This window comes from Mchenga conophoros, linkage group LG3, assembly GCF_057382185.1.
Source record: "Mchenga conophoros isolate Kocher_MC1m ecotype Shallow Benthic linkage group LG3, M_conophoros_male_GT1.1, whole genome shotgun sequence".
Taxonomy (NCBI): domain Eukaryota; kingdom Metazoa; phylum Chordata; class Actinopteri; order Cichliformes; family Cichlidae; genus Mchenga; species Mchenga conophoros.
The window spans coordinates 21312969-21335047 of record NC_140528.1 but is presented as its reverse complement, the minus strand read 5'-3'; the positions used below and the strand labels follow the sequence as shown (position 1 = coordinate 21335047).

The 22079-nt window shown below is 42.8% G+C and overlaps 1 protein-coding gene and 1 pseudogene across 1 annotated transcript; one reads left to right on the top strand and one right to left on the bottom strand.

The window, feature by feature from the left end:
• The window catches only part of LOC146577658 (carboxy-terminal kinesin 2-like), a 372043-nt pseudogene that overhangs the window by 234936 nt on the left and 115028 nt on the right, over positions 1–22079 (top strand).
• Positions 3932–13981, bottom strand: LOC146577662 (OX-2 membrane glycoprotein-like). The gene is made up of 4 exons (XM_085269748.1): positions 13850–13981; positions 11819–12157; positions 4129–4432; positions 3932–4004 (listed from the first exon to the last, which is right to left on the bottom strand). Exons 1-4 carry the CDS (start codon positions 13902–13904, stop codon positions 3932–3934), a joined length of 771 nt encoding a protein of 256 aa, XP_085125874.1. The 5' UTR covers positions 13905–13981.

Sequence of the window (22079 nt, the reverse complement as noted above, 5' to 3'; positions counted from 1 at the left end):
TCCTTTCTGACCTGCGTTAATGAAGCAGTCATTAGAGCACCATGTCCGCTAGAATAGTTCTGTAGTTTGATGCTTGAGTCGTTGCAGACTTGTTGAAACTCCCTCACCCGTCAAAGCAGCGTCTTTGTTATTCGCGTCCAGCAGATGGCAGTGTTTCACTGTCTGACGGCTGTCTGAAGCTTCAGCTGGATTATCCGTTTGCTATGTTTGCCATGTTACAGTGGGGAGGAAAAACTCATTTTTAACAGGAATATCTAGACATGAGTGATTACTGCAGTGGGGCACTATCTGTGCTATCTATAAGAAATGTTAGCAACAATAAAACTCTGAGGATCAGGGCTCCATTTCACTCCAGTGTTCAGTGGCATTTTAAAAGAGTGAATACCGACGCTGAATGTCTTTGTAAAGCAAAAGCACTTTGTTAGCCTTTACAGAGCAAAGCTATGGATCAATGTGCAGTGAAGAAAAATCGAGGTGGCCAGTCTGTCCTTTCCTAACCAATCACAGAGCTCCTTACATTGCACCATGTGGCTAATTTGCGTTTTACTGATATTGCTGGGCTGCTGTCAATCATTTTGTCTTTATATTACAACAGAGCATTGACCTTTAACCTGTTTAATTCATACTGAGTATTTAAAAAAATGTATTGTCATAATAAATTCTGCCTCACTGAAACACCATTTTGCATTAGCCTCTATCACCTGACTTGTCACTGATGATATCACTGCATGAGCAGGCGAGCGGTAGCGGCGGGGGGGTGTAGGTGAAGCTCGTGAAGAACAAAATTCTGTACGAGCGGAAGCAGTGAGTCCAATAACCAGGGGTAACTGGAAATAAGGTGTTGTAGGTTGGCTTCCACAGTGTAAAGAGACACTTCTCCCTCATGCTCTAACAGCTGGTAAATCAATTTAGAAGCAGAGTCGATAACGGCCTCCTGAAGCTCCCTAGGTGGGGTGACTGCCGCTGGATCCATATCTGGCTGGTCCGTACTGTCACGGCGGGTGAGGAGAGCCGTGTGAAAATAATAAATGAGGATCCAATCGCAGGCAGTAGTGGAGAAGTGAAGGTGGTTTATTGAACACAAAAATAAATATGGACAAACAGCAAATGGAGCACGAACTAAACTAGACTGGAAACAACTAAACTACAGAGCACAAACACACGGGTGCGACATGGTGGACACACAGACGGACCAGCAACTACAATGACAGAGGACACGACTTAAATACACAGAGAAACACAGGGGAATTACACACAGGTGGTGGACACAGCTGGGAATAATCACCAAGACGAGACAGAGGTCAAACTGAACACACTCACATGAGACGCAGACCTTCACAATAAAACAGGAACAAGAAACCATCACACTAAGACGCAGACTCGACATAGAGAGAGAGACAGAAAATGACACATGGAACTAAACTAAACCTGCAAAAACATGACAACTCAAAATACTGGGTCAAACTGACCCAGAACCGTGACAGACTTTCTATAATGTTTTGCTTGAGCATGTCCTGCTTTTCTGTAATGTTATTTCTACAGCCTCTTATTTCTAACCTCTTGTGTACCTCTTTTCAACCACTGGGAGGCGCTACAGCTTCATTCCTTTCACACTAAGGCAGCGGTAGGGAACTCCAGGCTTCGAGGGCCGGTGTCCCTGCAGGTTTTAGACGTTCCCTACCCCTGCACTAAGGCCTTTGAAATCTTCATTAACACTGAGCTTGAAATTTCTATCAGTCGAATGCAAAGGAGTCCTGTGGTTGTAGGACAGAGGTAGGGAACGTTAACCTGCCATCATTTAGATTATATGACAACAACCTTCAAATCTGAAGTCTCAGAAATCTGCTTCATGTACAAGTTCCTCCAATAATCAGGGCTAATATCACCAAATTGTACATAAACAGACTTTTACATGTTAAATATTTCTCAAATATGGGGAAAAAAACAATATAAAATACTATATTATTAACAAAATATCTTAAGATACAGCTACAAATTGCTTGAAACATTTGCAATGAAATATATAAAACAGCTTTATTGTCAGTGAGGACAAAGTTATAGTGATGCTGTGCTGGAGTGTTCAAAAGAAGACAGAGACATGAAGTATAAATATTGTATAATATTAAATATAAGAAAGAACAAAGTTATAAAAACATTAATAATTGAAATCTGCAACAATATTCACATAAAGTGTAAAATACAGAGTTAACTGTTTAATAGGTAAAGTTTAGGTCTTGCAGTCGAACAATGATCCCAAACACAGCAGCAAATCTACAGCAGAATAGCTGAAAAGCAAAGTCCAGACCTCAACCTGGGACATTCAGAGAGCTGTGCTTAAATAAATGCCCACAAAGCTCAAAGAACTGAAGCAACGTTGTAATGAAGAGTGGGCCAACATTCCTCCACAACAATATGAGAGACTGATAAAGTCAAGCAGAAAACAATTAGCTCACATTTGTGCTGCTAGAAGTGTTTCTAGTTATTCACAGGACTGTAGTTTGAATTTAAAGAAATGTGAAAGTGCACTGAAATTAACATAAAGTTATTGCAATTTAAAAAAAAAAATCAAGAAATCTAAGAGGAAGAAACAATGTAAACCACACAATTGTTTTCCTTATATTCTCCACACGGCAATGCACATAACAGACATAAAATATTTGCATTTATCAATAGAAAATATACAATTTTTCCATAGTCATAGCCAGGCCCGATTACTGCCAAACCTGTGCTGAATCAATCACTTAAACAGGACCTGTCTGACAAAGTAGAGTAGACCAAAAGATCCTCAAAAACTACACATCATGGCGCAATCCAAGGAAATTCAGAAGCAAATAAGAAACAAAGTAATTGAGATCTCTCAGTCTGGAGATGCAACGTCAAGATGAACAGAATCCAGTTTCTGGGATCCTGAAGGAGAATGTCTGGCCATCTGTTCACGACCACAAGCTGACGTGCACTTGATCCAAAGCACACCAACAAGTCCACCTCTAAGCAGCTTAAGTAAAACAAAATAAAGACTTTGGAATGGCTTAGCCAAAGTTCATACGTGAATCTGATTGAGGTGCTGTGACCTTGGAAAGGTGGTTCATACTCAAAAACCCTCCAGTGTGGCTGAATTACAACAATTTTGCAAAGATGAGTGGGCAGAAATTCTTCCAGCACCTCGTAAAGGACTCATTGCCAGTTATCCCAAACGCTTTATTGCAGATGTTTCTACTCAGGGTGGCCCAACCAGTTATTAGGTTTAGGGGGCAATCACTTTTTCCACACAGGGCCATAATAATGGCCGCCTTAATAATAAATGCCTTGATTTAGGAACTACTTTTAATGTTTACTTGTGCTATTTTGCAAAAAATAAAATCTCTGCAAAAACATCAAAACTGCTGACCATCTGACCTCAATATGAAATTATTAATCTTTTGACAAAAAACATTTAGATTTGTAAAAATAAAGAAACCATAGAGGAACAAACAATGTTGTTTGCTACGTTCTAACATGGCAATCTAAATAACAGTAATGCAAACATATATATTTATCAATAAAAACAGATCGCCTTTTCACTGTTACAAAAGTCAAGTACATCAGTGTTTGTTCAGCTTTCATAAATGTAAGTTTATAAGTACATAGTACATTTTTTGGTCCAACTTCTTTTAATACATGCAACACATTTCAGAACATTTGGGACAGAGACAACAAAAGACTGGAAATACTTCGTAAAAATCTGGTGAAACACTTTAAAGCCAGTGGGATTAAATGGGAAACATAAAATTTAATACTAGACAAAGACCGATTGAATCATGAAGCAAAGAATTAATAACTAAATCACAAGTAGAAAATGTTATGCAGATATTATTGGATAGATTTTGGTGTAGAAAAAAATGACAAGAAATGAAAAATGAAAGTTATCTGGTCTTTTTCTTTAAAGAGTAGCCTACTGCAGAGCAGCAACACTGACAAACACCATCATCACCAATACTGCAGCTAATACAATGATCCAGGAGGAAACTTGAAAAAGCAGGAAAAATGTGACACTGATCAAAATGAATACATCAATTATTGATCAAAGAGAAAATGCATACTAGCACAATGCATTGTTATTGCATCTCAGTTTCTCACCATCACTGATAATCTGACGTCTGCTGGACCTCAGGAATCGTCTCCATCACCTCTCTGTGAGGAGCAGAGAGCACTCGTGCTGCACATCCCACCTGTGTGCTGTGTTTACGTGAACCTGAGAGCACAGCTGTAGTGGTGACAGTGAATGTAGCGTTGGTGTTGGACACACTGACAGTGTTGTACTGTGAGAAGCTGAGGTCTTGTTGTGAGACACTGAGTGTTACAGTGGGAGCAGGTCGACCAGTGGCTGAACAGGAAACAACCCACTCTTCAGCAGAGTTTGACTCTCTGACATCAACAACAGGTTCATGCAGCTCTGTGAAGGATCAGGAGATATAAAATAAGGAGCATATTGTTAAAGATACATTGACTTCTAACACATGTAACGCATTAAGGTAAAATTTCTTACCATAAGGATGTGTTACACGATTTATAAACCCCAGTTTGTTAATTATTTGTTCATTATTCATAAGTATATACTTAATTTTTTAAAAATTAAGTGTTTTTGGTCAAATGGAATTTCTTTTTGGGTAATTTTAGCCCCTTTTAGCCCTCTGCCAAAATGTTTTAACCTTTCTGTCTCTAACAGTAAAACATCGTTCCTTTATCTTCTGTGTCTGGTGTGTTGGTCAGGATTAGCTAGCTTGGCAAAAAGTTCACATTAAACAAAGTGTGTTACTGTGAGGTGTGTGTTCGTACTATGAGTCACAGCTCGAGTTTTCTTGCGGGTGAAGGTTTTTCACCTCGCTGTCATTCTTGCATAAAAGTGTTTGACCCCTTCAGGAAAAAAAAACGAAATTTGGGATTATTTTTTGTTTTGTTCATTGTGTGTATTTGTTTCTACTTTTTACTTTTTCTTTTACTGTGTACAGCACTTTGGTCAACCTGTGTTGTTTTTAGACATGGTTATTGATTGATTGATATGTCTTTGATTAAAATACAGCCTACTCCACATCCTCCAAGTTACAGAGAAGAGGAACCATCTGGGGTGAACTTGTGCACTTGGTATTGGCTGTCATGGTCCCTGTGCCTCTCCGGCTCGCTCATGTTGGCCACAGGTTTGTTTTGTTTTCTCTCCTGCTTCCCTGGGTGGAGCTCATTGTGGGCTCTCACCCTTGGCCCACGTATCTGCGGTGATTTCTACACCTGTTGCTGATCAGGCGGCGTCCCCCTTGCCTATTTAACGCTGCGGCATGGAGTATTCGGCACTGGAACGTTGAACCTCCCATGTTCGTGCTCTCAGCTCTCCTAAGACAAACTCTCTCAGTGTTGTGTGGCGTATTGATCTAATTGGACTCTTTGTGTTTAGATCTCCCCGGAACTGGTGGCGGACCCTGACCTGTGATCCCTGTGTGTGTCAACATAAGTGGAAATTGGAGCGAGAGTGGCTGTGGAGAAGCGAGTGTGCGTAAGAAGAGGAGTGGCGGAGTTTGGGCCGAGTGGGGAGCGAGTGTGGATTCCTTCCCCTGGAGCCCTGAAGCCCTGCCCCATGCACTGTATATACACATCACTGTGGTTTCCCTTCTGTGGTTTCCCTTCTTGCCAGAACGCTGCCTGCGTCTGAATCCATCTGTTAGCCCTGACATTGGATACCTGGAAATCAGTGAAGGGACCATTAATGCTTCAACTTGTACACAGGTTTGAGAGCAACCACCCAAAAGCTTCTGCTAATAAACACTAGTCTGTGTTTGTGATGCAAATGTTTCTGGCTGTGTTCACAAACATTTAGTAAGGTGAGTGAGGAATATTAATACTTATTATTAGATCATTAGCAGACTGTAGAACTTGACTGCACGCCAAGGTGGCAGTTCAGCCATTTGATTCATGTTGCAGCAGCTCATGAGTGAATGAACATCGTGCAATAAAAGTACTTCTAGAAGTACATTTTTGCAAAAACGCACATTGTGGAGGAATGTAGGGAAGACACGAGGGAGCCCAATATTTTACTCAAACGTTAATCGCTGCATCACACAACTGAACATTCAAAGCGCCAAAACCTAACCCTCTCACTTCCCGTTACACTGGGTACGAGTGGAGCTACCTGGTGGTATGTACTTACATTTATTAAAATTTACTTGAGTAGGGTAGAGTCATGCTAATGACCTAATAATTTTATTCAGGTGTGTTGCAGCAGAGATACATTTAAAAGCTTCAGGACGCTGGCTCTCAAGGCCTGGACACCCCTGCTTTACACAAAGATGGGTTAAATCACAGTGCAAAGAATGAATGAATAAATGAAATATAAAAAATAAATAATTATTAAATAGTCTTACACATCAATGTCATTGGTTGACTTTTGAAGTATTTGAATCCTTATTGCGTTCCCTGAGTGACAGAAGGATTAAAACACTTTAAAATCAGTACTGAAAATATGTGCAGACATTACTGGATAGATTTAGGGTTAGAATCAATAAATCACTATCATGTTAATAAGATAAGACACATTACAAAACGACATACTAGAAAGTGAAAAGGTAACTTTTCTTCAAGCAGCATAGTGGAGCAACAGAAAAAGACAAACCCCAACACCAGCACTGCTGCAGCTATTACAGTGATTGAGGGAAAATCTGTGAAAAAAACAGAAAAACGTGACGCTGACCAACAATAATACATCACTCATGAAGTACTGAAGTCATTGTCATTAGATCCCAGTCAAATTGTCATGGTCCTGGGCCATGTGGGCCCAGTATTCTTAGTTCCTTGTATTTTTGTATTTCGTTCCTTATTTAGGCCATGTTTTCTGAGTTGCCCTGTTGTGTTGTTCCCTAAGTGTTTTCCCTTCATGGCTTTCCCCCCTGTGTGCCCTCTGTGTATCTGTGAGCCCTCGTCTCCCTTTGTGGTTGTTTCATGTTTCCCCAGCCCGTTATGTCTGTGTTTTCCCCGTGCTCTCTCTCCTCCTGTCTGAACCTCTGTGCCTGTACATGTCATGTTCAGTTCACCCCGCCCTGTCTCGTTATGATTATCAGTGTCACCTGTGTTCCCCGTGTGTGCCCACTTTCCTCGTTTACCCTCTGTGTATTTCTGTCTGAGTCTCCCTCTGTTCGGCGTCGCGTTCTCCCTCATGCCGTGTGTGGTTCTCCCTGTGTCTTCCGGTATATGTTACTTTAACTTTTCCCAGTTTAGTGTAGTTTTGCATTGCTTTTGTATCATCGTTATTGTTTATCACCTGTCAGCAATAAAGCTGCATTTTGAGTTTATCCCCCGTGTCTGTGAGTTTGCAATTTGGGTCCTCATCCTGCCTGCCACACGGCCGAATCATGACAGAAGAACGCGACCACGATATGGACCCAGCAGTTCACAACCCCTCCGCGGACCTCCAGTACGACCTGACCATGTCGGACCCAGCGACTCCTGGCAGAGACGTAATCCAAGCGGTGGAGTCGTTATGCTACCAGTGGAGCCGAAGCTCTAGTGAGGAGGAGAGGGAGGAGTTACTTTACTCGTTGGGGACAAGCGTCACGGTTTTTCCCTGGTTATGGGAGGCGCTACCCCCTCTGATCTCGGACTTCCTCCGCACCATCCTCCCAGCCTGCCCTCGGCAGCATCAGCGGTCCGGTGTGCGGACTGCGTTACCACAGCCCCGTGGCCGCGCAGCCTCCCCTCCGCCTGCTGTAAGCATACAAGTCGGCACGCTGAGGTTCGCCACGGCACCACACTCCTCTACGCTGGCGCCGTCCCTCTACTCGCCGGTTTCCACTTCGCTGTCGCAGCTCAGTCGTTCACCCTCACCGCCTCGACCGACCTACCCGTCTTCCGCTTCCTTTCTGGCACGGATGTGGTCAGAAGACGAGGAGCCGGTCGCCACAGAAATCAAAGTTTCATCCACGACCACCTCAAAGAGGAAGCGGCGTTCGCGTCGCCGTCGCCCAGCGCTACGGCATGTTTCGCCCTCCAACGAGCCACACGAGGATGCGGGGGAGGTCATGGATTTCGACCTGGAGGAGCGGCAGCGTGCAGCATGCGATCAACTGGATGAAGAGCTCCGGTGGAAGCCGTGGCTAGCTCCTGACTATGAGGAGATCTTCCGGGGAACCCGCCTGGCTCTCGGGGGTCCCCTGAGCTTCCAGGAACTCTCATCTACCGCTCCATCAGCACCCAGTTCACCAGCCTCTGCGACGCCGCCCGGCGCGCATGAAGCGCCGTTGTCTGGTTCATCGGGAGCTGCAGTCAAGCAGAAACGGCGTTCGCGTCCCCGTCGCGCTGCGCGACAACCGGAGGTGAGTGAACGCACTCTCCCATCACCAGCCTCTGTTGAAGCCGTAGAAGAGGAACTAGATTCAAGTTTACAGATTCAAGGGTCACCATTAAAGGAGACACATAGTGTGGAGGCGGCGGACTCCAGTACTGTGACTGATGTGGTCAGTTCGTCTGGCTTCCATGAACAGGGAGTAAGACCCACACAGACTGTAAATCCCAGCACTGGAGAACCTCAGCCTGTGTTCTCGTCACCGCCACCGGAACAGGAGTTTGACGGTCCAGCCTCTGAGCCGACCGGGGAATCCCCTGTTCCGTGTTTTTCTTGCAGCGAAAACAATGACACTATTTCAGAGACAGCCAGTGCTAACTGTAAGCTGAGTAATACAGTGCTAACCGGGCCGCCGCCCAGAGATTTTGCCCCGAAGACACCCGTAGACAGACCTAGTGATTTGGCAGGGACCTCTGGTGTAATACTTAGAGGGAGGGAGACCTCCACAGACCTAAAAGCTAATTGTGTGACAAGAGGGGGGGAGGAATTTCCTCCGTTGTCCGTTGCTTCGCCTGGGGTTCCATCTAAAGCTGAGTTGCCTGTGGCTAACGCCTCCCTTCCTGAGTCTGCTCTGCTCACCTACGAGGTGCTTAAAGTAGACACTTGTGCTTTCACAGCGAGTGAGGACTTTTTAGAGGAGGGTCATGTCGCAGAGCATATAAGAACGGAGGGTGAGTCGAGGTGTGATCATGTTTTGCCTGCTGCTCCTGTGTCCAATGAACTTAAAAATAAGAATGCTGGTCATGACCTCATGTTGGGACTTAAAGGTGACAACAGGGATTCTAATCAGGGTAACACGAACTGTGAAATGTCCCCACCTAAATTCTGTTTTCCCCATAGTCGTGAGCAGGGTGTTTTTGGACTGTTTACCTCCATCCCTGCCGCCTCTACTCAGAGGATTGAGTCTGAGACCAGGGGATACAATTCCACTATTAATGACCATGTAGCGTCCCCTCACGGAGTTACTTTGACACAGTTTTCCGAGGTTTCTGTGAGCACATTATCGGACAGGGTTTTGAGTCCCAAGGTTAATGTTAACACCAGCACACAGCCGGAAATGTCACCCGTCTCGGCTATGGTTGCTAGCACAGCATTATCCGTACCCATTTCACCACACACTCTACATAACACCCTTGAGTTACAGTCCGCCTCTAGCGTGGTCCCAAGTCAATGTACCACTTACCGCTATCAGACTGGTCAATTCTCATCACCCAGATCCATATCTGAATATCTCATGTTCACCCAGGGACTTCCCCCTGGAGGTTTAAGTCATGTTTTTGTGGGTAATATAGTAATCCTTGTTTTCCCTGTGGCTGACCCTGCTTACCTGTGCCATAACGTTATGTCATTGATTGAGTCTGAAGGGCGGAATGTAGACACAGGGCTTTCTGTTTCTGAACCTATTATGTCAACTAACATGAGTCTTGCAGTGACTGGGCTGGTCTCTGCCTCAAGACATCTCACACCTGTTTGTTTCTGGACTGATACCTATAAGATGTCATGTGAACGCCGCCGGCCTATTGCCACGTCAGCTGGAGGGTCCGAGGGGCCCGTTCAGCCTCCTGTCTCCGCTGGAGGGTCCGAGGGGCCCGTTCAGCAACCTTCCTCGTCAGCTGGGGGTTCAGGAGAACCGCACCAGCCTCATGCCTCGTCAGCTGGAGGGCCCGAGGAGCCCGTTCAGCCTCACGCCATGTCAGCTGGAGGGCCCGAGGAGCCCATCCGGCCTCACGCCACGTCAGCTGGGGGGCCCGAGGAGCCCATCCGGCCTCACGCCACGTCAGCTGGGGGGCCCGAGCCGCCCGTCCAGCACCATGCCACGTCTGCTGGAGGGCCCAAGGAGCCCGTCCAGCACCATGCCACGCCTACTGGGGGGCCCGAGCCGCCCGTCCAGCCTCACGCCTCGTCAGCTGGAGGGCCCGAGGAGCCCGTCCAGCACCATGCCACGTCTGCTGGAGGGCCCGAGGAGCCCATCCAGCCACCTTCTGCTTCTGCCACGCCTGGTCCTGCCTCCGCCTCTGCTTCGTCAGCTGCAGCTCCAGCCTGTGCTTCGTCAGCTGCAGCTCCAGCCTGTGCTTCGTCAGCTGCAGCCTCAGAGCCTTCATCCTCTGCAGCCTCAGAGCCTTCATCCTCTGCAGCCTCAGAGTCTTCGTCCTCGTCTGGCCCAGCCTCAGAGTCTTCGTCCTCGTCTGGCCCAGCCTCAGAGTCTTCAGCCTGTGCTTCGTCTTTATTTGGACTATGGTCATGTGCTCCTGTGTTTTCTGTTGTTTGTTTTGTTTCCCGTTCTGGTCCCTCCATCCTGGTCCCCCGCCTCCCGCCCTGGGTGGGTTGTTTTCTGTTTTTGTTTTGTTTTTCGGGTTTGGGCTGTCGGGAGCCAGCCCTTTAGGGGGGGGTGATGTCATGGTCCTGGGCCATGTGGGCCCAGTATTCTTAGTTCCTTGTATTTTTGTATTTCGTTCCTTATTTAGGCCATGTTTTCTGAGTTGCCCTGTTGTGTTGTTCCCTAAGTGTTTTCCCTTCATGGCTTTCCCCCCTGTGTGCCCTCTATGTATTTATGAGCCCTCGTCTCCCTTTGTGGTTGTTTCATGTTTCCCCAGCCCGTTATGTCTGTGTTTTCCCCGTGCTCTCTCTCCTCCTGTCTGAACCTCTGTGCCTGTACATGTCATGTTCAGTTCACCCCGCCCTGTCTCGTTATGATTATCAGTGTCACCTGTGTTCCCCGTGTGTGCCCACTTTCCTCGTTTACCCTCTGTGTATTTCTGTCTGAGTCTCCCTCTGTTTGGCGTCGCGTTCTCCCTCATGCCGTGTGTGGTTCTCCCCGTGTCTTCCGGTATATGTTACTTTAACTTTTCCCAGTTTAGTGTAGTTTTGTATTGCTTTTGTATCATCGTTATTGTTTATCACCTGTCAGCAATAAAGCTGCATTTTGAGTTTATCCCCCGTGTCTGTGAGTTTGCAATTTGGGTCCTCATCCTGCCTGCCACACGGCCGAATCATGACACAAATTTACCCAAGTATCATCCATCTCTAGTCTAGTCTGTGGTATACAGAAAGAGTTTCTCACCACCAACAGATGTTTTTTGGACCTCAGGAATCGTCTCCATCACCTCTCTGTGAGGAGCAGAGAGCACTCGTGCTGCACATCCCACCTGTGTGCTGTGTTTACGTGAACCTGAGAGCACAGCTGTAGTGGTGACAGTGAATGTAGCGTTGGTGTTGGACACACTGACAGTGTTGTACTGTGAGAAGCTGAGGTGTTGTTGTGAGAGTGTTACAGTGGGAGCAGGTCGACCAGTGGCTGAACAGGAAACAACCCACTCTTCAGCAGAGTTTGACTCTCTGACATCAACAACAGGTTCATGCAGCTCTGTGAAGGATCAGGAGATATTGCAAGGAATATGTTGTTGAAAGGAAATCAGTTTCTAGCACATTTAAACACTTTAATGCAAAAGTTCTTACCATAGACTTGGAAGCAGGTTCTACCAGTGAAGGAGCCTTCAGGATAAGTGTTAAACAGACAGTGATAGCATCCTTCATCCTGCTCCGTCACATTCCTGATGACTATGGAGCAGTTCTGTAGTCCAGTGTATTTAAACTTGAGTTTATCGTTAAAGCCATCATTCACTCTCTGACCATAGTACTTGCTGTAGGTGGCAACATTTGTCTCCACATCATGTGAGATTTTCTGCCATGTGACCTGAAGGACGTCTTTAGTGTCCAAGAGCTGACAGCTGAATTCAGCATCTTCTCCCACTGCTGCCAGCACAGTCTGCTGTGTTTGGACCACTGCTGTTAGAGCTGCATGGAGAATAACATGAGTTAGAGATGTGGAACTGAGAGGTATTGATGGGAAGGATTAAACAATAATTCGGGTCATGGAGTAGTCTGTGTTTTAGGCTCAAACAAATTGACATATGGGTACCACTTAAATGTGATGTAGACTATAAATATAAACCTGACACTCATTGTTTCATACTGTATGTTTCAGGGACATTTTCTTTCATCTATAAAAAAAAAATAAGACAATTCAGTTAGCTACCAACTAAACAAAGAAAGTCAGATAGATGTACAGATCGTGTCTATATTGGTTCTGTTGGTCCATGACCAATTCTGGAGGTCTGTACTGCATTTGAACTTTTCCAACAATTTGGAGGTCCAACCATGATTTAAGCTGGACATCAATATGGCGTTCAACATTAGAACCTTGGACTTGATGTATATTTGTTGGACATCATGTAGATATCTATGACAAGTGCAGGGAATTTAAAGGTTTAATTGAGGTCATATTTTTTATTTACAAAATATCAATATTGGGGTTACAAAACAATCCCTTCAGTGGACCAAAAATGAATTATAAAACCCATCACTTCAACATAACCAATACCAGGACTGGTATTGACTGGTAACTCGTGCTACTGTAGAAATTCCCATTGATTTTCTACATTTTCCCAGAGGCCTCCCCTTCTGTGGATTACTAGTATGTTATTTATTAATTTGTGCCTCAATTATTTCAGATCAGTTATTTCACTGGGGAAGCCCTATATTGCCCACTTCCTAATTTCAGCACAGTTTGATCTTTCTCTTTAGCATGTATGTAACTTTGGTTTGTTGAGATTTTGGCATTACTTCTGTCATAAACATTCTCTCTCAGACATAACTGACTAAGATTTCTGTGGTTACCCAGAACATTTTAATAGACTTTTTGTAATCAATCAGGTCTTCAACCCCTTCTTTTTAAAATAGTGTATAAACCGTATGTATGTGTGAAAGACTGTTAATGTTTTGATAAATTGTTTATTTTAGAACAATTGGTGAGTGTGTTTAGCCACTTCACACTACTACACTTTGCTCTAAACTACATTCCTTCTCTGAACAGTATATATGTGAATGGACTGACGGATCTTTTCATTTCAAATGTTAAATAATTGTCAGTAAACTACTTATGACCTGAACTCCATCTCTGTCTAATGGAAATGAGTGCCTTCTTGTTTTTAACTACATTGGGGTTGTGAAACGTCTTTTACATTGTAGGCCACATACAACCCAATTTTTGTTAATTTACCAACCATACATACATAACACACAAACATGTGGTTTATCTATTGCTTTCATCGTAATATGAATAGGCATGGGGCAACCTTTAACAAAACAGTCTAAAGCTGTTTTCACACAGCTCTCAAAACAGTCTCATTAATCTGAATGATGAACAACTCATGACACAGAAAGTTGATTTTGTTCTTTTTTATTAGGCTGAGTGTTCAGTGGGAGAAACGTTTTGTCACTCATTCAAACAAAATCTAAACTCTTCAGTAATTGTATCTCCCTCTAATTCTGTCTAAAGAAAATCTCTTTGTCACTTCAGAGAAAAGTTCTCACATTTTAGGATCAATTTTTAATTATTACGAGTGAAGGTTCTTGTTTTCTTTTTTTTTCTCTTGTCACAATAAATAACTTTAAAAAACAAAAACAACAATACGGAATAAAACTTACCTTTTGAAAAGGCCATAAAAAGAAAAAACAAACACAGAATCCCACAGTCTGACATGGTGCACGTCTCTGTGTCCCCACTGGCTATTGTACCACGTATTGAAACAACGTCGTACAATAGCCAAATTATTGAAAACTCAAATGTCCCCGAAGGAAGGAAGAATCTCCCTTCCTTGTGGGACATTCCAAGGCATGTTAGAATGATCAACTGTACCGAGTAAAGTACAAAAACTTCCCAGTGCAGAGTTTCATCAGTGTTTTAATCAGCAAACTCAATCATTTTTTTCTGCATTTTGAAAATTCAGTAAAGCTGTAGGTGTCAACATTTGTCTCCACATCTTGTAAGATTTTCTGTCATGTGACCTGAAGGATGTATTTAGTCTCCGAGAGCTGACAGCTGAATTCAGCATCTTCTCCCACTGCAGCCAGCACAGTCTGCTGTGCTTGTATCACTATTGTTAGAGCTGCACAAACAAAATAAGAGGCTTTCATAGTCCGTGTTTTATGTTTCATTTAAAAAAACAACAACAACTACATAACAGAATTCACTGAGGTACATACTGAACTTACAGGACAGAAACAAAGTACCAATCCTATTGCAGTAGTATATCTCCAGTAACAATACCAGCATTGGTATCAATACTATTGATAACTGCATCAATCTGCCCACATCTAACTCGTGCTATTGTAGAAATTCCCTGTGAACTTATACATTTTCTCAGAAGCCTTCCCTCCGCGCATTACTGGTATGTTATTTATTATTTTGTGCTCCAAGTTCAGTTATTTCACTGGGGAAGCCCCGTAATGCCCACTTCTTCATTTCAGTACTGTTTGATCTTTCCCTTTAACATGTATGTAACTTTGGCTTGTTGAGATTTTAGCATTACTTCTGTCACCAACATTTTAATGCTATCTTTACTCTGTTATAATCATCTCTCTATCTCAGGCATAACTGAATGAGATTTCTTTGGAAAAGTTCTCACATTTATGACCTTTTTAGGAGCTTCTTGTTTTGTTTTGTTTTCCTGTCACAATAAATAACTTAAAAAACCAAAAATGACAATATGGAATAAAACTTACCTTTTGAAGAGGCCATTAGAAAAACTAACAAATGTATAATCCCACAGTCTGACATGTTGCACCATTTGCCATGTCTGTCCCCTCACTGGCTATTATACAATGCATAGTGTTAGATTATAATATTATTTTATGCCATGTTATACCCCTAAGTAAAGATTGTGACTTATTAGGTAGTTTTAGTTGGCATTATTTTCCTGAATTAGAAGAAGCTGATAACTATTGCATTAGTTAAACTGATTTGCATTACATTAGACTGCTGATTTATTGTGGATGAATGATATTGTTTTATGATGTTATAAGAAATACTGTTCGCAGAAAGTCATCGCCTTATTTGTCTGATTAGAAGAGAACATGCTGGAGTTTTCTGCCCCATCTCAGCAGGAGCAGATAAACAGGGAGCCAAGGTCGTAGCTTAGGCGCTGTGTGAGAGAAAAGCATGTGAATGTTTAGGCTTTTATGATAAGGTGGGGGCACCAGAGGCTATAAAAGTTTGATCAATGCTCCACCAGTTTGAGATCTGAGGCTGTCTGCATACAGTGTCCATCTCCCACGCGTGTGATCATTAAAATCATCGTTTGACTCAACCCGGCCGGACCAGTGTTGTTATTGTGGTTTTTTCTCTTGTCTCCATCCCCAATTTTGAACTCGTAACACTCTGTAACTGTTAGCTAGGCAATTTCACATTTTTGTCTTTTTGTGGAATCAGTGTGTTTGAACAGCACAAATTCTGCCTTTTCTAATTTTGAAAGACTGAACATGATATAAACAAAATAAATCTGATCTGTTCCTCTATAAATCTGGACAAATCTCAGATTCTGAAGTTCTCAGCGCTTACATTTTGTCCTCTCCTACACTTCTGCTGAAAACTGACATGTGATGTGTTTGTACAGCTTCCTCTGTCGGTTTTTAACAAACCAACAAATTATCCAACAGAAGAGTATACCTTTGAGACAATGGTGTAGGTCTACTTTCCAAACTGAGAGGATGGATGAGATGATGGTGCAGGTTTCCAGTCTTAATTCAGTCTTGTTGCCACATTGTGGTCACCTGTCACCTTACTTTTGCTGTGGGAATTATGAAATGATAGCTAGACTTTAGCTTGCCTGTAGTGGCATTAAATGATCCTTTAGAAAATAGTTATAAATGTATTAGTTCCCAACATTGTACATTGCTGAATCATTATTTTTACTGAAAGTCTGTTCAGTTTCCAAACTAAAAGTAAAATTGAGTGTGACTCACCGGCACATTACAGTGAGACTCTCCAGTTTGATCAGCAGAGAAAAAAGATATCTCAAACAAAATATGACGGAATTTCAAAAACCTTAGTGGATCCCAAAGAGCTTACTAAAATTTAATGTTTGCTTTGATTCCTGCTTTGCTCACTCTTGGCGTTCTCTCCATGAGCTTCATGAGGTCATCACCTGAAATGGTTTCCAACAGTCTTGAAGGAGTTCCCAGAGATGCTGAGCACTTGTTGGTCCTTTGCCTTCACTCTGAGCTCCATCTCATCCCAAACCATCTCCACTGGGTTTAGGTCAGGTGACTGTGGAGGCCAGACCATCTGGTCAGCACTCCATCACGCTCCTTCTTGGTCAAACAGCCCTCACACAGCCTGGAGGTGTGTTTGGTGTCATTGTCTTGCAGCAGGAGGAGCAACCACTGCACCAGCGTAGAGTTTGGTAATCAGTCCAGAGGTCCAGAAACTTCATCCTGATGCCTAATTGCAGTCAGGGTGATGCTGCCAGCCCATAGATGTCTGTGCCTCCCTCCACTGATATGCCTCTTGGGTCATTACTGGCCCACTATCAAACTGGCCACGCAGAACGATGTTACAACTTCTCTGGACCCTTTCATATCTGTCATATGTGTTCAGGGTGAAAAACACAGTCTGCCAGTGGTGGCCTGATAATTCTGGTATTCTATGGCAAATGTCAATCATGCATGGTTCCAGTCAGTGAGTACAGGGCCTGCTAGAGGACATCAGGCCCTCAGGCCACCCTTATAAAATCTGTTTCTGATTGTTTTGTCAGATACAAGTACAGGTTACTGGTCTCTTCTCATACCAGTAGTGACACTGGTATGAGGAGGAAAAATATCAGTGTCCCCCACCTGTAAAACCATCCCATAATGACTGTAAAGAGTCTGTAGGATCTGGTCATGAAACAATCACAAATTAATATTTTTTAGAATAATTTCCAGAGTCATAACACACAGCCAGCAAAACATGGGAAGTAAATTCCAGGAAAATAATGAAACCTTGCATAAAATGCCAGTTAAAGTCCAAAACTCTGTGACCTGACCCCAACCACAGTGTGGGCTGTGGACTATGTGGAGGTTGAAGTGTGGACCCAGAAGCAGACGCGTGGAAACAAAAGTTTAACCAAAAGCGAACCGTTTATTCAAGGCTGGTGAGCAAAACAAAACAAAAGGCAGGAGCAAACTAAAGGAAAACTAACCAAGACTAAAGTGGGGAAACTAAACACTGGGAACATGGAAAACTTGGACATAACTGTCATGGTGGGGTACACCGGTGTTATGATGAAGTGGACCCAAGTGCAGACAGGGAAGGAGGCAGAACTAAGTTTTGAAAAAAAAGGCAAGCTGTTTATTTAGGCTATAAACGTGAATACAAAATGAAAGCATCATGAGCAGTGGCAAAAACTAAACTGAAACCAAACTAGGAAAACTAACTGACTGTGACAAAACTGTGATAACTTTGAATCAACTGTGATAAGACCTGAAGGGAGGCAACGCAGACGACCTGACACTGAATAAAGAAAGACAGAGGACTTAAATACAGACAGGAGGTGATCAGGGGAAGTGGAAACACACGGGGGAACAGCTGACTGAAATGAACATAATGATGCCATGGCTAAAGTGAAACTAAACAATGTAGGGACAATGAACAAAAGGAAAGTCACACAATATATACACAGAGGGATGATAAGGGAAGTGGAAACACATGAGGACACAGCAGGGACAAATTAGATGTGATGAGACAGGAGAAAGCAAAACTGAACACACTGAACACAGGACACGAGACTTTCCAAATAAAACAGGATACAAACTAAGAGACACGGCTCGACACACATGGACCGACATGGGGACACTGAATGAATCACAAGGAGGGGAAACATCAACAAAACACAATGATGTGACTATGGCGACTATGGAGGAAGACCAAATATAGACGGGAAATTATTTTTGATAAAAGTAATATTAATTTGACTAATGGACAGGCAGTGATAAACAGCAAACAAACTGCTTAGCTTTACAGTCTTTGTTTTATCATCTGCAACTCCTGCAGTGTGAAACAGTCTTGGTATGTCAAACATAAAAACATTTTAGATACCGCTTCATCAGGTTACATATATATACCGTATTTCTTCATCAGAGAATCTATAATGTATTAAACTAAAAGTGTACACCTGGTTTAAAGAGTATTAACTAAATAAGAACGTGACAACTTTCAGTCATTAATGTAGCAGAGACAGAGTCTGACTAAAGGGACATCACAGTGAGACCTGTTTGATCTGCAGACACAGTCTCTCTCTACTAGGCAAGGCAAGGCAAGGCAAGTTTATTTGTATAGCACAATTCAACAACAAGGTGATTCAAAGTGCTTTACAGAGACATTAGAAACAAGAACAAATAAAAAGCATGATTTAAAAACACTAAGAGTGTGTTTGACTTTAACTTTCACACAAAATGATTCAGCTCCTCTAAACCCTCCAACAAACATTTACAAATGCTTAGAAACATTTTGTGTTTCTAATTACTGATGTTCCCCAGCCCCAGCATTCCCACAAATCTGTCTGTTTCCTTTTTTAAGTTTCACTGTCTGTCTTCTAAACTTCGCTGATGCAGCTGGTCGTCTTTGTGTGAATCTGCGTGTGAAGGTAATCGAATCAGTATGTATTTTTTTCTGATAATATCAGCTGTGTGCAGCTTCGCTCCAGCACAAACCATAGCATTGTTCATGATGACAGATATCAACGAGGTTGACTTGTAACACCGCAGTTATGTGAGCCGTCATTTGTAAGCCTCTTAAACTTTCTTGCACTTTTACACAAAGTTTTATGGTAGTGCTTCTTCTTCTTTGGGGATTTTTGTTCAACAGACTGAAAAAATCTGTAATATATTTTTGAAATATATTTAAATTGGTATTTAAAGGACTATAGCATATTCTAATTAGATTTATGATACTGTGTTAAGACAGTAAAATTGTGCATGTGTGTGTTTGTGTGTCTGTCTGAATTTTGCTGGTACTGCACTGATTGATGATCGTTGATGATCCACCTGACTAGTATAAATTAGAGTTTTATATAACAGAACAAATTTGATATCTGTAAAAATATTTTTTAAATTCTTGCTTACTAGCTGACACTAAATTTCTAACTGATTCCTCTTCTGGGACACCCACACTGTGTGCAGTTTCATCTCAGCCCACTGTGTGATTGCACATTAAAGGACATTTCTCCCCAAATTCAATAAGCTCAGTGGATTATCATAACAGCGTATCAACAATTCATTTAAGAAATCCTTCTTAGTTGTTGTCATGAAAATCTCAGTGGATTCTTGATTTTGCTCGTCTACTCTACAGCCTGGATAGTTTCATTTCAAACTGCTGCCGTGTTTCTGCCAAATTAAAAAACAGTTCTACTCAAATTCAACAAGGTTCAGTTAATAAACAATGATTAACAAAAGATTTTGTTCATATTTCATTATATAATTCTGATCCATCAAAAATATTCCTTCTTAGAATAATCCTTTCTCTTATTGAAGATCGATTTATTTTTCTCATTTTGGTCATTCCTATTAACTCAGCCATTTCCTTAATCAATCCCACACCACCGCCCCCAAAACCATGGGAACACAGAGCAAGGAAAGCACAAAGTACACAAGAAGACGGGGACAATAAATACACACTGGATAATGAGACGAGAGGCAACGGGTGAGAGACATGATGCAGGAGAAAACTACAATAGTCACAGGAAGCAACAGTTAAAACAATAAAACAGGAAAACATGGAGAACAAGGCTTAAATTACATAGAGGAGAACAGACTGGACAGGGGAACATGAGATAGATAAATGCAGACGAGACTGAGACACTGATGGGAACAAATCATTAACCAAATGGGGGAAGTAAAACTCAAAGCTAAGTTCACAAGACACGAGACGATAAAAAAGAGGAAATGATACACAGAGACATACGCAGACATGTAGAAAACAGAAAGGAAAATATAAGTGAATGGGAAACATGACAGATGGGGAAATCAGACAATGACAGACAAACAGAGAGACAAGACAGACAAAGGGACATAACTGAAGTACAGAAAGGGATCACAAAAGCAGATATTTAGTGTTACAAAACCAAGAAGACAAACTACAATATGAAAACAGGGTACATGGGATATAGTAAATCCTAAAGCAAACTATTAACCATCCTTATATACAAAGATCCAAACTAAAACACAAAAGACTCTCGAAAACAAAAAGGCATCACAAAACCCTGAGGAAAAAAACAGCGATCCTCCATCAGCTTCCGCTTCTCCTTTTCAGGGTCGCGGGGGCGCTGGAGCCTATCCCAGCTGTCATAGGGCGAGAGGCGGGGTACACCCTGGACAGGTTGCCAATCTGTCGCAGGGCCAACACACAGGGATAGACAACGATTCGCACTCACATTCACTCGCACATTCACACCTAGTGGCAATTTGGATTATCCAACTAAATATCCCCACAAGCTGCATGTCTTTGGACGGTGGGAGGAAGCCGGAGTACCCGGAGAGAACAGCGATCCTAACAAATAATATTGCAGTGGTTGGAGATGAAACTTTGCGGACATGTAGTAAATGGACTGATTCTTATATAGTGCTTTTCTACTCTCCTGGAGTTCTCAAAGTGCTCTATACAACAGGCCTCATTCACACAAGCACTTCTAAACACAAGTGCAAACTAATCATCAGAGGGCAACTTGGGGTTAGTATCTTGCCCAAGGATATTTGGCATGCAGGCTGGGGAAGCCAAGGATCGAGCCACCAACCTTCCAATCAGCAGCTGATCTGCTCTACCACCTGAGCCACAGCCACCCACCCATCACAAGTGGGTGAGGCTGGTTCTGATATGGTGCTTTTCTACTCTGAGCATTCAAAGTGCTTCATACAAATGACTCATTCAAGGACTTTTCCTGTGCAGAAGAGTTTTCTATCTTGGGGTTAGTATCTCGTATCAAACAACCAACCTTCCAGTTATTTCGTGACCAGGGGCCTGTTCTTCGTACCTCGCTAAGTAAGTTAGCTGGATTTGATTGTTGACGATTTCGCGTGATCTTGGATCGTTCGGTTCCCCGAAGCTCATCCGGGACTTGCTGTCGTAGCAACAGAGCCGTAAGCGTAAACCTGCTCGGGAGCAGGTTTACTTTATGTAAACAGGATTAGATCGCGGCCACGCAGGTATGTCCGCTTCATTTATACGAAAGCAACAGCGATATTTCACCACTGTTTCACCATAAATAAATAACATCAATGTAACTAAAGATAATGCAGCACTTGATCCTTTTATTGATGTCACACAGATACATACAGGTCATTTCCTAAAAAAGGGAAATGTACTATTAACATTCTATTACATGTATGTGATTATTACAGATGTAATTCATATTTCAGAGTAGTAATTGTAAATTACTTCGTGTAATCAAGATGGGAGACCACGGCTATAAAAGCGAAGGTGGATTTGGGAAGTCTGTCGCAGCCATGTCCTGTCCGTATACGCGAGCCACCCATTGCGGAAGGTGCAAGATTGATAAGGAGAGTTTTCAGAATTCAGCGTATATTGCGGGACAGACAGGATCCTTTAGCTCAGCGCGACAGTGTGCTCATAGAGAGATATCGATTTTCCCGTGAGGGTATTATTCACTTAACCAACTTGTTGACGAGGGGGTGCAGGACCACCACCTGTCTTTTGTTGCTCTGCCCTTTTCTTGGTTGCTGTTATAAACAAACAAACAGAGTATTTCAGGTTCTCTTTCCAAGAGACTAAAAGCAATATAAGTGATAAATATTACCATTCTGTAGAATATTCTTATATTTCACTTTTACTTGTTCCCATGTTCTAGTGGGTCCTGTCGTGGCTCTAATGTGAAAGGGGATATAA